Here is a 16441-nt window from a genome sequence, read left to right as displayed (position 1 = left end):
ACAGTTCCTCTCAATCAGGTGCCCCTACCTTACTTTCTACTAAGTGCTTCAGGGCTGCTTGCAGAGCGCCTACTGATTGTGCCAACATCTACATCTTGGAAACATGCTATCCTCCAGATGTTAGTCTCTCCCCTCCTCAGAGTCCCCTTGAGTCCACTGTTTTTTCAGTTGAGGTCCTTACCATGATCATACAAGACTTTGACCCAAATTACCCAGTTATTTGCTGACTTGGGTGGCAAATGTCACAAGCCCTGTTTTGTGTAATCTCTGGCAGCTTCTGTACCTGCAGAGAGTCTGCCTGAGTCCTTGACTGATTAGCTTACCCCTGAGGAGTCAGTCTTCTATTAAGAGTACAAAGTTAAAGACGACTGTTTTGATGCTTATTGATGCAGTGTACACCACTCTAAAAACTAGACGATCAGCCTATTGCTTCTACAATATGGAGATTTGAAGAAGCTTCTTTTCTCTCAACACTTGTTAGCATTTTATGGTTAAGAAGCGGTCCAATACCCTTCTGGATCTGGCACTTTCTAGTCTTAACAAGGAACTTACTATTTCCTGATTCTAAATGCACCTGTTTTAAGAGCTTGGAAGTCCTTTCCTGAGCTCTATTCTCACTGCTTACACATAATCCTTGCTGTGGTTTTACTGTCTGGCTGGTCTAAAGTCCTTAAAAAAAAAAGGGATTGACCAAAGCAGTGGTTAAACTTATTTTAACACATGGAGCAGATGGCTATAGCATTAAATTTTGACTTTGCTGGTTTTCTTGAAGCTGCCATTGTCATCTCTTGCATGTACATCCATGTTTGTGCATATGCATACAGTGCTGTGAAAAAATATTTGCCCCCTTCCTGATTTTTTTTAATTTTTTAAATTTGTTTTCATATTTGTTGAGCATAAATGATTCAGGACATCAAACAAATTTTAACCACTTGTTGACTGCACTATAGCTGAATGACGGCTATAGCATCGTCATCCAGTTCTGGCAGGGTGTCATATAACATCCTCCCAGAACTGCCCCCATTGGGCACACAGCGCTCTCTATTATCGATGTGTCTTTTTACCGTGTGATCAGTTGTGTCCAATCACAGCTGATCACGATATACAAACACTTGTACACAGTGCAGCCTATCAGTACCCATCAGAGTAGCCTCATCAACGCAAATCAGTGAAGGAGTAAAATTACATGTTTGCAAAATTGTATAATAGAAACTAGGAAAAGAACAGTTTGGGTTTTTTGTTTTTTCAAAATTTTTTTTGTTTAGCAAAAAATAAAACACCCAGTTATGATTAAATAACACCAAAAGAAAGCTCTATTTCTGTGAAAAAAAGAAGAATTTCATATGGATGCAGTGTTGCATGACCACGCAATTGTCATTCAAATTGGGACAGCACTGAATGCTGGAAGTTGGCCTGGACAGGAAGGGGGTAAAAATGCCCGATAGGCAAGTGATAAATATTACACAAAGATAACTCGAGTAAATACAAAATGCAGTTTTTAAATGAGGATTTAATTTATTAATGGGGAAAAAAGCTGTCTAAACCTGCCTGGCTCTATGTGAAAAAGTAATTGCCCCCTAAAACTAATAACTGCTTGTGCCACCCTTGGTGGCAACAACTGCAATCAAGCTTTTGTGATAACTGGCAGCGAGTCTTTCACAACACTGTGGAGGAATTTTGGCCCCCTCTTCTTTGCAGAATTGTTTTAATTCCGTCACATTGAGGTAGGGGGGTGGTTTCAAGCATGAACAGCCTGTTTTAAAGTCATGCCACAACATCTCAATCAGATTTAGGTCCGAACTTTGACTAGGCTACTCCAAAACCTTAATTTTTGTTTTGTTTTTTTTTTGTTTTTTTGAGCCATTCAGAAGTGGACTTGCTTGTGTGTTTCATTGTCCTAATGCATAACCAAAGTGCTTCATGTCATGAACTGAAGGCCGGACATTCTGCTTCAGGATTTTCTGGTAGAGTGCAGAATTCATGGTTTCATCACAGTTACTTTTTCACATAGGGCCAGGCAGGTCTGGGCAGCTTTTTTCCCTTAATAAATGAAATCATCATTTAAAAACTGCATTTTGTATTTACTTGGATTATCGAAGTGTAATATTACATTTGTTTGCTGTGAATCATTTAAATGTGACAAGTAGGCAAAAAATTAAATAAAACCAGAAAGGGGCAAATACTTGTTAACAGCACTGTAGGGCACTTTGGCTAAAATGCTGGACTGAGGGACCTTTGTGATAGAACTGTTTGATCCATATAGCCTTTGAGGGACATCTCTTTGAACCTGCTTTTGATAAAGGTATAAGCCTCCCCCTTCTCATCTCTTGCATGTACCTCATATTGTTGCATATGCATATGTTTGGACCTGCTCTTGATAATGTTATCAAGGATGTGACTGGTGGCAAGAACACGCGTCTTCCCAGCGGAACAAGTCTAAGCAGACCGCCAAGTCATTTCCCCCTTTGACTGTCCAGAAACAGTCCTTTTGTTTCTCCACTCCCTTATCTTTAAGGGAGAGGCACCCCCAAAGCTTGGCTTCCAGTCAACACACAAAGTTTGACATTCCAAGTCTGCCAATTCCTTAGGCAATCTTTCCTCCACATGAAGTTGTGCCTCCACTTTCCAGAGTAGGGGGTTATTTGTTAACCTTTGACCTATGCTGGAACACCTTACATTCTGGTCATGTCCCAGAGCTGCAAGCTTTATGCTCCCTCTTTGTTTTGTTGCTTACAACCTTCATGTATGTTTGCACAGCCTAATAGATCTTTTATCAAGCCCTCTCGGTTCATCTAGATCAAGCTCTAAATGTTTACATTTGAGTCGAATAGTCCCAAATGCAATCCACCAAAGGTCATCATCTCCAGCCACCATATAGACCTCCTGGCTTCTTGGAAATGTGCCTATATTTTCAACGCATCAGCAATTTCTGTGCTTTAAAAGAAAAGAGCTCCAACCAGGCTCTAGAAGAATTGTCTGTGATTCAAAGAAAAACCCACAGGCAACCTCAAAAGAAATACAGGCTGCTCTGGAAAAAGATGGTGTGGTTGTTTTTAAGGAGTACAATACGGTGATACTTGAACAAAAATTAGCTGTTTGGTTGAGGTGCCAGAAAGAAGCTTTTACTGCACCAATGCCACAAAAAAGCCCACTTACAATATGCCTGACAACACCTTGACATGCCTAACCAGGCCTTTTTGTGCAGTAAACACTTCTTTCTGACACCTCAGCCATGCAGCTCATTTTTGTTAAAGTGCCATCATATTGTGCTCCTTCAATTCTTCTGGCAGTTGTGGCTGCAATCTTTCTTGGTCTACCTGACCTTAGCTTGGTATCAAGAGATCCCTGAACTGTCCACTTCTTAATAGGTGATTTAACAGTACTGATTGGCATATTCAAGGCTTTGGACATCTTTTTATGTCCTTTTCCATCTTTATAAAGTTCCATTACCTTGTTATGCAGGATTTTGACAGTACTTTTCTGATCCCCATGGCTCAGTATCTAGCCTAGTCAGTGCTTTCACGTAAGAGCTAACAAACTGACTATACACTGACACTAACTGCAATTTAAAAAGCCACAGATGACGGGGCATTAACCTCTAATTGGCATTTTAACCCATGTGTGTCACCTTGTGTTTTTGTAGCAAGGCCAAACATTCCAGGGTATGTAAACATTTGATCTGGGCCATTTGGTTCCTTTTTAAATCATAACAGAAATCACCCAAACAACTCTTTGATAATAAATGGTTTCATATGATCATCATCCTTCAATAAAAGAGCATTTTTTGGCATGATCAGTCATATTTTCAATCTCAATGCAGAAATTTCACAATTTCTGCCAGGGTATGCAAACTTTTGAGCACAACTGTATAAAAGGCACTAATTATTGCAGTTCTATAATCATTAATACAGCATTACATGTATTTTCTTATGCCTATACTGTAGATACTTGAATTTGACCTGGTATCCGCCTTCAGCCTCTTGTACAGTAGGGGCTGGAGTGAGAAGGAGCAACAGGTTTTATTTTACCTTTTAATTCATTTTATCTTGTTGTTTTTGGCTGGAGTACTGCTTTAGCAGAGCTGCATTAATTTGTGTTTTTAGCTTTACCAATTGCACTTGCAGTGCGTTTACACATACATGATATTTCACTGATGCAAATGCCTTGATCTACACAAAGACTTCTGCAAAATCTGCTTAATTAGGCAAAAAGAAGAGGGCTAGGGGAGTGTTTCCTTCCTGTTTTTGTATTTCATTTCCTTAAATAATAGTTTGTTTTTTTGTAATCTTGTGTAATTCTTAACTCTTAGCAAAACATAGCAGATAATTCTGTATTTTGGGTTTAGCTTTTCTTACTGTTGCTGCATTTTTATGGCAGGCCAGAGAATTCTGCAAGTACTACGGATGACGGAGATCAGAATCAATACCAGGGCCTGTCCGGTAGAAGCCAAGCTGTGGGAGCTATTCTTAGTATTCTTTTAGTGATCCTTGTCATCTGTCTGGTGGTGTTGCTGTTGTACAAGAAGGAGAGAAGGTGAGGTACTTGAGGAACAGTTGTATTCTAATTTTTTCATTTGTGAAAGGAAACTGGGGTTTATTTACGAAAGCTGGTTCACTCAGAATCTTGTGCACTTTTGTATAGAAACCAATTAGCTTCCAGGTTTTATTGCTAAAGCTTAATTGAACAAGATGAGGTTAGAAGCTGATTGGCTCCCATACACTGGTGCACCAGATTCGGAGTGAACCAGCTTTAGTAAATAAGCCCCATAGTGTCCTTTAAATAATCTATTTATACGTAATACTCTACGTTTTGCCTGGTTTTATTTTTTATTTACCTTCCTTGTGAGGTTCTTATAGGCATCATTGTTGAATTTTTTTCATGTGTATGAGACCTCTTAAAGCAGAATTATAGGTGAAATTTTTAAATTTGATTGCAAGTAGATATTTATGGTAGAAGAGACTGTGTGTGTGTGTCTCTCTTCTGCTATGGAATATCTTCTAGAGGATAAAGCAGGAAGGCGTTTCTAAGTGCAGCATTTCCAGAAGAACTTTTAATGATGACAGTTAGAAACACTTACAAACAGGCTCAGTAAATTCGTCAGGATGCGGAGGCTCAGTCCACCGCACGAGAACCCACTGTGCCGGCCAACAGCTGCGGGGGTGCTGAGGATAGGATGTCCCAAGATGGCCACCGCAAGCTCCGGGATTGCTGGAACGCACGCCGAAGTGCACGCTGTTCAGGAGGCCACTACTGGAAGTGATGTTGATGGTGACGTGTTTTGGAGCATGCGCAGAGCTCCTTGTTCAAGACCGAAATATCTTCTCCTGCCTTCTAGCAGTTTTTTTTTTTTTTTTTTAGTCATTTTTCACTGGTAGCCGGTTCTGTAAGGTGCCAGGACATAGTCAATTACTTGTTCATGTGAGAGTTATGTCTGAACATGAACCACCTGGAAACTGGGCAAAAATGGAAGCAACATGAGGAAAAGGTAGGGTGTAGACCTTGTATTGCTGGAGGGAAGGGGTCTTAGCAAGGTAAATAGGGGGCTCAGGTGAGGGGAATGCTGGAATGTGTTGTTATACTCTAAATATAGGTGTAACATATTCTAAAGATTATAGCCTTTAACACAAGAGTATGTGGAATACTTGTTAACAGATCAAATCTTAATAACAGATGTCCAACAAAATGTATTACTCACAATGTTTCTTTTTGATGGGTGTGTCAACCTTTAAGATGCAGGCCGCTGAGACAGTTGCCACTTGGAGGGGGCATTTTTTTTTATTTTTCCAAAGTTAAGGGTTATTTACTCTCCTGGATGGTTTTTTTTTTTTTTTTTTTGAATGGATGATTGGTCCCTCCACCATTCACAGAACTTATGCTATTATTATCTCACAATGCAGGAGGGTTGGGGAGAACCTGTCATTCATTCTCTCTTCTTCCATTCAAATAACATGTTGCATTGTGGGATAATTATACTACGAGTTCTGTGAATGGCAGAAGGGGCAGAGAGGGGTAGGCAAGCAGGCCGAATCCTTCACACTAGCATGCTGCTTCTGTTAACCCCCTAGCAAGTTAGTTATACTTGCTACCACTTTAATATAGTAACTACCTCACAACTGTTTCAAGTGTAAGTGGTAGTAAGTTAGCGTATCTAGAAAATTATTATACATTTTAATTTTTTTGGGTTTACTTTTAGGGAAACGATGATGTACAAACTAACCAACTGCTGTAGGAGGAGTTCCAATGTGTCTTACAAATACACAAAGGTAAGCTTGGACCTTCAAACATTCAGATATATTTAGTAAGACAGTATTGAACCATATTGCCTGATTCTGAAAGTTAAATGCTGGTTGCTCTAGGTTCTGAATTTTTTGTGTGCTGAAAATTCAGCATCTCAAAAGCATTTTAAGTAATATTAAAGTGACCTTTTGCTAAAACTAATACCTAAAATAAAGGGCTATCTGTAAAGAAGTTAAATACCTTTCCTGTTTCCCACACCGCTAAATACCACTGAAATAAAGAGAAATCGCCACTTGAAGACTTCAGAAACAGAAACTTTTGGGGGTAGCTATTTTCTGTTCCCCCTGTTATCTGTGGTTCCTCCTTTTCACCCTTAAGTCACCAAGGGACACAGTTATGATGTAGAGGCTAGCAGATGGAACCATTGAAAGCATGAATCAGGCATCGGACACTGCCAGGAGTGTTGGTTTCTAAAGATTCTTATCGGGTGACTCCTCCTTTCTGTTGCAGCAATCGGCAGTACAGACAGCAGGATAAATGAGTATCTAGCTCAGTTTTTCTCAACCGGGGTTCTGTGGAACCCTATGGTTCCGCGAGAAGAGCCCAGGGGTTCTGCCGTGAAACAACATTATGGTGATTTGTATACTGCCTAATGGTTCCAGTGTTGTTTGCAGTGCACTTTGACAGTCAGAAGTGTCAGTGCGCATTGATACCCGATGCCTTCTCTATAGTTCGGGCCCCTATAAAGTCAGAGGGCGGGGCCAGAAGTAGTGCAGATTGCTGGAGCTGAAGAAGGAGGTGGCGGCTTTCTTTGACAGTGCTAATTACAGAGTGGGAGCATGTGGCTTGCTTTGGGAGGTGGGATCCCACATCTACAGACACACATACTGCGAGGGGTGGTGGGCGGAAGGAGGGCAGAGAGCCGCTAGCGGCTGGAGCACATGGCTGGATCAGGAGGCGAGATCCTCTTACCTCTTTCAGCCGCGGTATTGTTTGAGTGCAGGGAGGAGGAAGCAAAGAGCCACCAGTGCAATGTGGCTGTATGGGAAGTGAGAGTGCTGGAGGAGGGGCAGAAACGAGGCAGGAGGTGACAGGAGTGATGCAGACTGCAGAGAGCTGGAGCACATAGTTGGATCACCCTGAATGTAGCAGGATGTGAAATGATACTAGCTTTTTGTTATGACATAAATGTATTGTACTTAAAGCTATTATGATCTCACCTCCTGCTACATTTAGTCTCATCCAGCCACAAGCTTTCCCTCTCTGCATTCAGCACTGCCATATACTGAATACCACCTCCTTATCCAGCCATGTGTTTCATCTATAGCTTGCTGATCAGATTAATTGTTCCGTGAGCTGTATATCTGAAAATGTTTTTCAGGGGTTCCCCGAGGTCTCAAATTTTTTTGCAAAAGGTTTGTCGCAGTCAAGGTTGAGAAATACTGGTCTAGCTTCTTTGCAGGGATCCCTTTAATTTTAGGTACACTAACCTTCAATGTCAATTGCTTGAATTAACTTTGTACAAAAACAATTGTTTTTTAGTTAATGAAAGTTACTTTCTCGATCATAAAGTCTGGCTTTTGACTAGAGTTAGGATTTGTGTAGGAATTCTAAATGTAGTCTAGGTGTTTCTAACTGTGTAGCAATAAATGTTAAGCTCTAGATAGTGTTTCTTGGTCAAGCATGGACTGGCCATTCGACAGTCACAACATTTTTTTTTTTTACGAAGGGATGTAGTGTGTACGCTGGGATGCGTCTTCAAGCAGATTGTAATTTTGCTAAATTCACATTGGCAAATATAAATTTTGCACACATTTGTCTGTTTATTGCTACGTTAAGTTGCTTACTCTAAAAGGACCCCTAAAAAAAAATTGTTAGGTCTTGGAGAACTCCCTAAAAGTGATTATATCTACAGCTCACAGAGCATTAGCATGATCAATAAGTTGTACACACGTCTAGGTTTTTTTTTTTTGTTTCGTTCAACCCAGCGTGCTGAACGAAATAAAACCTGATCGCGCAGGAGGAGCCACTGTATTAACTATCCGATGTTAGTACAGCGATCTCCTTTGCTGTACTATTGTGTTCTGACAACAGGGGGATGAGAGCACCGATCGGCAACTGTTCGGCAGACATTTTTCGGTCATGCCCCTTCGACAGAAGCTAGCTGAACCAGCTGCCCTACACACGGGCCGAATGACGGTCGGTTTCTATTGAACCAGCCGATGCCGCCCGACATTTGGCCCATGTGTACTAGGCTTAAAAAACTTGTATCTAGAGTAGTTGACACCCAAATCATTTTTTTTACCCTCCCCTAAAATAAATCTTCCGTACAATAATTACTCATACAGTAGTATATTAGAGGATAATCATACATGATTGTGAATGAATAGTGAAACAAGTAATGTTCACAAAAGTAGACTGTGACATTTGTATTTAATAAGAAGAATGCCCCTATTACAGTCTGCTAAAAATCATGGTCTTGGCATACAGTCAGTGTTCTTTAAGCATGAGGTTTGAGTGCAGAAACGTCAAAGCCAAAAGTTTTTTCGTTTTTATTGTTCTTTTAGAGCAACGAAGGGTTAAAACTCCTGTCGTGTTCCCATACCCCCCCCCCCCCCCCCCCATCTAGTGTCCCATTTTCCCTTTACTTCCTGTCCCATAGACACAACAGGGAAGCAAGAGGAAACCTCTCCAAAGTGAGGGATAGTCTCCTCTTAGACAATTGCCACCATGCAAATGTTCATATTTGAAGACTTTCACACTTTTTCCTGTTCCAGTGACAACTCCAAAGTTTGGACTTTCCTGTACTTTAAGTCCCAGTGACAACAGTTTACCAGGTCAAACGAGAGTGAGATCGAGTTCACACAAATGGGAGAACACCCATGCTATGCGATTCAGGTGTGGGTAAAAAAAAAAAGGGTCCTGCACCTTTTTGGTGCAGATGCGATGCGATATGAACCATTCAAAATGTATGGCTCAAATCGCACTACACAGACATCACATGTAATTGTGTGATTTCTGTGCAAATTTATATGCGGCGTCCCACACCGCATTTCTGTGAAAACTACATGCGATGTCTGTGCTGTGCGATTTTGAGCCATACATTTTGTTTGGCCCAAACTACATCTGCACTTTTTTTTTTTTTTTTCACCCACACCTCAATCTCTTCGCATGGGTGTTCTTACCCATGCAATGCAATTTCTGGCAATCCCACTGCGTTTTGTGATCTGTTTTGAAGTGTCAGTAATTTTAACATTGACACCCGCACAAGATCGCATGAACGCCATGCGATTGCAGTGCGGTGTGTGTAATGCACAGGATTCACAGCATTTTCTGCATCGCATCAATGTGAACCCGTTCTGAATCTTACCAGCAGAGCCAGACGGCAAAAAAAAATTAACAAGGTTGCTTAAGATTTCCTATTCTGTCCGAAACTAAAATATGGCTTTGGATATTCTTCAACAATCAAGACAGTAGTTCAGCTGACCAAAACAGAAATGCATGATGGAATAAACCATCATAATTTGGAATGTTCACTATCATTTTTTTTGTTCTGTAATCAATATAACAGATGTGTGTGTGTGTTTTTTTTTTTTTTTTTTACATCATTCAGATCAATACAGAAGAAGAAATGGACAATGAGACTGAGTGGCTTATGGAAGAAGTGTCTGGAGGCCATGCAAAACCACACCATGAGAACGGCCATGTCAGAAGTGTGAAGGCCGGAGCGTTTACTTCATTGGATGTGGATGACCTTGACAGTGAAGATGAGGTCCTAACTGTACCAGAAGTCAGAATAAAGTCTGCAAGAAACCAGAATAGGAGTGAAAAACAGTCATTAAACACATATCCTTCTGGCAGTGACGAGAACTTGATAGGAGTTTTTAATGGAGGCCAAGAAAAGACTAGAAAGTCGAGATCGGTCCAGCAGAATAAAGAGGACAAGCTGAATGTAGCTTCATTTCATGATGACAGTGACGAGGACATGCTCAACGTTTAGTGCCAGCTGCACCTTCAATCCCTCCTCCTAACTGTGCCTAAAATAACATTGTTTGAATGGACAATGCTACTGCAACCAAATACGCATAGCTCAACCGGTTTTCTTTTTGACCTTTTTATGGGTTGAGCATAAAATGTAGATATTAGGGGAAGACAGGGATCTTTTCTTTCTCTTCAGTTTACAGTGATAATCAGATGATGTGGATTAACCCTTTCTGCACTGAAGACGTTTAGGGAAGCTTTCTGTGCAACATTTCTGAGTACCCCTGCACTAAATGCGATATGTAATCATTGGGATTTTTGTTTTTCGTTTTTTTTTTCTAAGTACGGGAGCTGGCATCTTCTTGTATTATGTAAATTACTTTGTAATCAATGAAAGACTGAAGATACAAGTATAATCTATGTGTTGGATCCGCTGCCACTGGATGACATCAACAAAGTTTGACTACTATTTATTCACTTGAACTACACCTCAGGTTGGCTTACTACAGCAGCAAGTTATTCCTGCTGGCAGGGCAGTACTGCAGAACTCAATGAAGGGGGACAGATCTCATCTATATTTAGGAAATGCACTCCTACATACTTGTTTTTGTCTTGAAGCCAGAGTATAATTTAAATGTGTTAATAACATCCTCTTTTGGATTCCATACCGAAGCATTCAGTGAAGAATTCTGAAATTTCTTTTTTTTTTTTTTTATTATTATAATATGCTTAAAATTGCTGCTGTCCTTTGCACGATATCCAATTACAGAATGAAGGTATTGAACTATGTCTATTAGAAATAATTTAATTTAAAGTGGTATAATCTGTGTGCAGTTTAAAAGCAAGGCCATTGACATTTTTGCAATCCATTTCAAATTTTTGGACATTTTCTTCTGCCAAAATTTCTGCCACAATGTATTTAGGTAGTCTGAAATGGAAATCCTACAGGGAGCCTTGATTGCACATTTTTATTAGGTGGTCTTGAAGGGAGCAAATTTAAAACCGATTTGAAAGTTTAAAAAGCGTTGACTTTAACTTTACATGGACTTTAAAATTGAGACTTCTTACATCAAAAGGTGATTCTGCCACCCTGCAACCTCCTCAGTCTCCCAGTGGTACGATGTCTGATTTCAACTGTAGTCTCATTGTAGACAGTGCAGACCTATTCAGATATTATGGTGCTGTGATATTAGAATGATGGACACTCATCAAGGACCGAAGGAAATAAAATCAGAAGAAGGTGGCCCAGTAATAACCCCTCTAATAATTCTTCCCTCTGAAAGCAAAAATCCATGTTTTCCACTATGGTTTTTATTCAATTAATATTGCATAGTTTTTAGATGGAAAGACTTTGAAAATCAGATAAATGTTCAGCCTAGCCATCTGAATTTCTTTCTGATTTTTCTGGAATGTTTTACTTTTGCTGTTAGTTATGCTCTTTTTAGAATTAATTTATACTCTAGCATTCCCATATTGTTTAGGAAGTCAGTTTTTGTTTTGTATGGCCATATTTATCCCTGATTTCTGCAGGTTGTTTGCTCTAATTTAAGCGGTTTGAACTTTTTTTTTTTTTTTTTCTAGGTTTGAACAGCAAATCATCTTGATCATACTGTTCAAGATATTTCACCAAAAAACTTTTGTTTTAGTTAGTATTCTTTATCTGTTTGCAGTCTGAATATGAAGCAGATACAGGTTTTGCTACCTATAATAGTGAATGGGTGATATTCTAAAGCCAGTGCTTCAGATTGAAAAACAAAAACAAAATGAAGCATTGGTTGTAGAAATCTTCACTGCACTGTTATTTATGTCTTTGAGACCTAGTACTTATGGGTTTCAGTGTGTTTAAGACAAGTGTGTACAGCAGTAATTTTTCAATGCATTTTTTACACTTTCAGCAAGCTTTAGGCAGCTATGTTGAGACCTTTAACCACTTGCCCACTGCCCTATAGCAGAAATGCTGCTGCAGGGCTGCGCAAAATCACGTATATATACGTGATTTCGCAATTTTGGGTAGGGGGTGCACGCGCGCCCTTCCCACACCACCATTGGCGGCTTCAGCTGTCGATCACTGGGTCCCAGGCAGTGATTCCCTGCTGGCACCTGGTGATCGCCGCGTATCACTGACGGGGGTGAGGTCTGTATGTAAACAATACAGATCTCTCCCCTGTCAGCTCCAGCACGCTGTTTTGTATTGCTCTGTATAGCAGAGCAATACAAAGCAGTGTGCTGACACTATAAAACACACACAGAGCACAGTATATAAAACTCACATCTGAGGCGGTAAAAGGGTTAACTGTGTGCTGGTAACCCCTTCCTGCCCAGTGTCATTAATACAATGTCAGTTCTTTTTATTAGCACTGATCACTGTATTAGTGTCACTGGGAATGTCAGTGAAAGTCAGCTCCCCCAGTGTCAGAATGCCCGCCGCGCTTCCTCTTTAAGTTGCTGATCGCTGCCGTTAATTTACACATATTGGGATTTTTTTTTTCTGGGAAAAGACGTAGCAGAATACATTTGGCCTCAATTTATGATGAAATTTTATTTTATTTTATTTTTTTTCACTGGAGATGTTTAATAGCAAAAAGCCAAAAATCTTGTTTTTTTCCCCTCAAAATTGTCGGTATTTTATTTATAGCTCTAAAAATAATAAAAACTTAGAGGCGATCAAATTCCTCCGAAAGAGAGCTCCATTTGTGGGGGGGAAAAAAGGACGTAAATTTCATTTGGGTGCAGCATTGCATGACTGTGCAATTGTCAGTCAAAGTAACAGTGCTGTATCGCAAAAATTGGCCTGGTCAGGAAGGGGGGTAAATCCTCTGGAGGGCAAGTGGTTAAAGCAACTTTCAGCTCCAGTTTAGGGCTGTCAAGCACAGATCTATATGAGCGCGTTGGCTGTCAGCAGGCTTTCAACAAGTTTCAAGTAGTGCTGAAGCTTCGTTAAGCCTGCTAGCAGCTTAGTTTAAGTGAGGGCCAGCATACACATGAAGATCAGTGCTCAACATCCTCAAAGTAGAGCTGAGTGTTGCTCCATACATTTCCAGTAAGTTGCATGAAGCTGGCTGAAAGCTTTGACGATTCTTTATAAAAGCTTGCTGTGCACACTGCTGTTTCACAAACTGAAGCATCTCTGTACAAGGCCTTATCTTGTAAAACAATTTAGAGGTTGAATTTAAGTAGACCTTATACAGAAAGGGAAAATATCTGTTAGCCAAAAAAAAAAAAAACCTCAGGAAAGTGGAGAAAATTTGGTATAGCATGTCATTAGGAAAGTGGGCGATACTGACCAGCTGATCTCATAAGTATTCTTACTCTGTAATGTGCAGTTTAATTAAAATATGCTATTTAAGGTGCCCCTTACGTCCTGTGACAATTTTTTGTCTTGTAAGTATAGATTGTCTTTATACTAGAAATTGTTTCTTAGCTGATAATGCTTCATAGTTCTAAATCCTCTGACACATGTATTTATAAATGATCTTGTGTTTATCCCATTGACTTTCACATAGGAATTATGACATGCTCATCAGTTCAGTAGGGAATGTTTCCCTCTGCAATTGTTTCTTAATGAAAAAAAAAACCTCACTGCCTTGAAAAGCTCTGTCCCTAACCAGTGTATAGCCTATTAAAAAATCTATTTTAAAGGTCACTTTACAAAAAATTATTATAAGTGGAGTCTGATGGGCTGAGTCACTTGCAAGATTATTTCTTGGGGGCTCCAGCTGTGAGATATGATTCGGCCCTCTAGAGCAGGGGTGTCAAACTGGCGGCCCTCCAGCCGTTGTGAAACCACAAGTCCCATCATGCCTCTGGGAGCCATGCTTGTAACTGTCAATCTTGTAATGCCTCATGGGCAACAGCTGGAGGGCTGCCTGTTTGACACCTGTGCTCTAGAGTTTTTGGTGTTTGTTGCATTCTCTGTGCAAAATAAATTAAACATACGGTACAAAGAGGGGGCTGTTTTTGTAAGTTTTGTAACAGTGGGGGATGTTTAAAGGATAAGTTCACCTTTTGCTAAAAATTAATAAATGCACTTTTTTTTTTTTTTCAGGTAAAAAAAATGTGCATTTATTGTTTTTTGTTGTAGGAGCCTGTAAAGCATGACACTAGTGATCATCAGACCGCTGGTGCCATGCAGGTCTCCTGCAGACCTGTCAGTATATCCGCTTGTCCATGCAGACCTGTCAGTATATCTGCTTGTCTATGCAGACCTGTCAGTATATCTGCTTGTCTATGCAGACCTGTCAGTATATCTGCTTGTCTATGCAGACCTGTCAGTATATCTGCTTGTCTATGCAGACCTGTCAGTATATCCAGTTGTCCATGCAGACCTGTCAGTATATCTGCTTGTCTATGCAGACCTGTCAGTATATCTGCTTGTCTATGCAGACCTGTCAGTATATCTGCTTGTCCATGCAGACCTGTCAGTATATCTGCTTGTCTATGCAGACCTGTCAGTATATCTGCTTGTCTATGCAGACCTGTCAGTATATCTGCTTGTCTATGCAGACCTGTCAGTATATCTGCTTGTCCATGCAGACCTGTCAGTATATCCGCTTGTCTATGCAGACCTGTCAGTATATCTGCTTGTCTATGCAGACCTGTCAGTATATCTGCTTGTCTATGCAGACCTGTCAGTATATCTGCTTGTCTATGCAGACCTGTCAGTATATCCGCTTGTCCATGCAGACCTGTCAGTATATCTGCTTGTCTATGCAGACCTGTCAGTATATCTGCTTGTCTATGCAGACCTGTCAGTATATCTGCTTGTCTATGCAGACCTGTCAGTATATCTGCTTGTCTATGCAGACCTGTCAGTATATCTGCTTGTCTATGCAGACCTGTCAGTATATCTGCTTGTCTATGCAGACCTGTCAGTATATCCGCTTGTCCATGCAGACCTGTCAGTATATCCGCTTGTCCATGCAGACCTGTCAGTATATCCGCTTGTCCATGCAGACCTGTCAGTATATCCGCTTGTCTATGCAGACCTGTCAGTATATCTGCTTGTCCGTACAGGCAAGAAGATATACTGACAGGAAGAAACAATGAACTATCACAGCGCCCTGGTAGTTCATTGAGAACTACAAGCTGACTGCCACTAAGGCTGTCGGGACTTGCATTTTCTAATTCACAGAGATCTGGGTGAAGATCCTCCGCTGGCTGTCAAAGCCGGGGAGCTGGGGCTGGTCTATTCATAACATGTTCCACCCTGTAACATATTATTAAAGGTGAATGTATCCTTTAAACATTGAGATTCAAGCACTGAAATCTCACCATAGAAGTTGGTGAGAGATACAAGAAACCATTATATGCTATCTCTATAATTGACGTATATATGTTTTTCGGTGGCCTACCCTTTCCTAATTCTATATTACGTTTCCACACATGTTTAGGTACTGCTTTATTCTAAAGTTATCAGCGATGCAAAGGCACAACAAGGTACATACATTGTTCTCTGAAGCAATGCAAATGTGTTTTTTGTTTGTTTTTTATATCCTGGGCAGTTTATTTAAACTGCATATAACAGTGCTGAATGAAACATCCAGAAACTTGGCGTTTATTGTAACTTTACCCAGCGGTACATGTTACTTTACTTTGCTTTCCAGTTTTGTATCTTCGAATTGATTTATTTGGGTTGATTTGGTACGAAAGGACTTTTTTCATTTTTGATCCACTTGTAATATAAAAGTATTGAACAAATTAATTAAAAGATAAATTATAACAAAACCGTTCTGCTGTTAATCTCTGTGTGCTTTCTTCACTGACTTTACTTTATTGTTATAAATTTTGGGGACAACAGGCCCAAAGAAAAAGTATTGAACATTTTTGCAGATGGCATTTAGAATCCACATGGATCTAATTATGTTGTTACATTTTCTTTAACACCTTCAAAGTGTACATGTGTGTATACATACACTGCTATGCAAAAGTTTAACCACTTCCCATCCAGCCCATGTAGATAAACGGCCGGTCGGGAGTGCTGCCGTTCACTGTCTGTGCGTGCTTCCTGGGAGCACGCGGCACCGCGATCAGTGCCGCTGTGTCCGGATGACACAGGACATCAGTCGCCGTACGGGACCTCTGTGTGAGGTCCGATTCATGTGATTCCTGATTGGCCAATCAGTGATCACATAAATAGTAAGCAAGATATCACTTCTGTGACTACTTGTGAAATCTGTGAATGATCACAGAGGTTACATGGTACAAGGCTATTCGCAACAGCCTT

The 16441-nt window shown here is 40.3% G+C and overlaps 1 protein-coding gene across 1 annotated transcript in view; it reads left to right on the top strand.

Annotated features, from left to right (window-relative positions):
- IGF2R (insulin like growth factor 2 receptor) overlaps positions 1-15942 on the top strand; it is a 217169-nt gene extending 201227 nt beyond the window's left edge. Inside the window, exons 46-48 of the mRNA XM_089673497.1 lie at positions 4378-4533; positions 6194-6263; positions 9851-15942. Coding sequence (XP_089529623.1) covers positions 4378-4533; positions 6194-6263; positions 9851-10237 — 613 coding nt within the window. The 3' untranslated portion in view covers positions 10238-15942. The remainder of the gene's footprint in view (positions 1-4377; positions 4534-6193; positions 6264-9850) is intronic.
- The last annotated feature ends 499 nt before the right edge of the window (positions 15943-16441 follow it).

The sequence above is a fragment of the Staurois parvus genome, unplaced genomic scaffold (genome assembly GCF_062004578.1).
Source record: "Staurois parvus isolate SC_StPar_1 unplaced genomic scaffold, SC_StPar_1.0 ptg000139l, whole genome shotgun sequence".
Classification (NCBI taxonomy): Eukaryota; Metazoa; Chordata; class Amphibia; order Anura; family Ranidae; genus Staurois; species Staurois parvus.
This window is presented reverse-complemented; position numbering and strand designations above follow the sequence as displayed.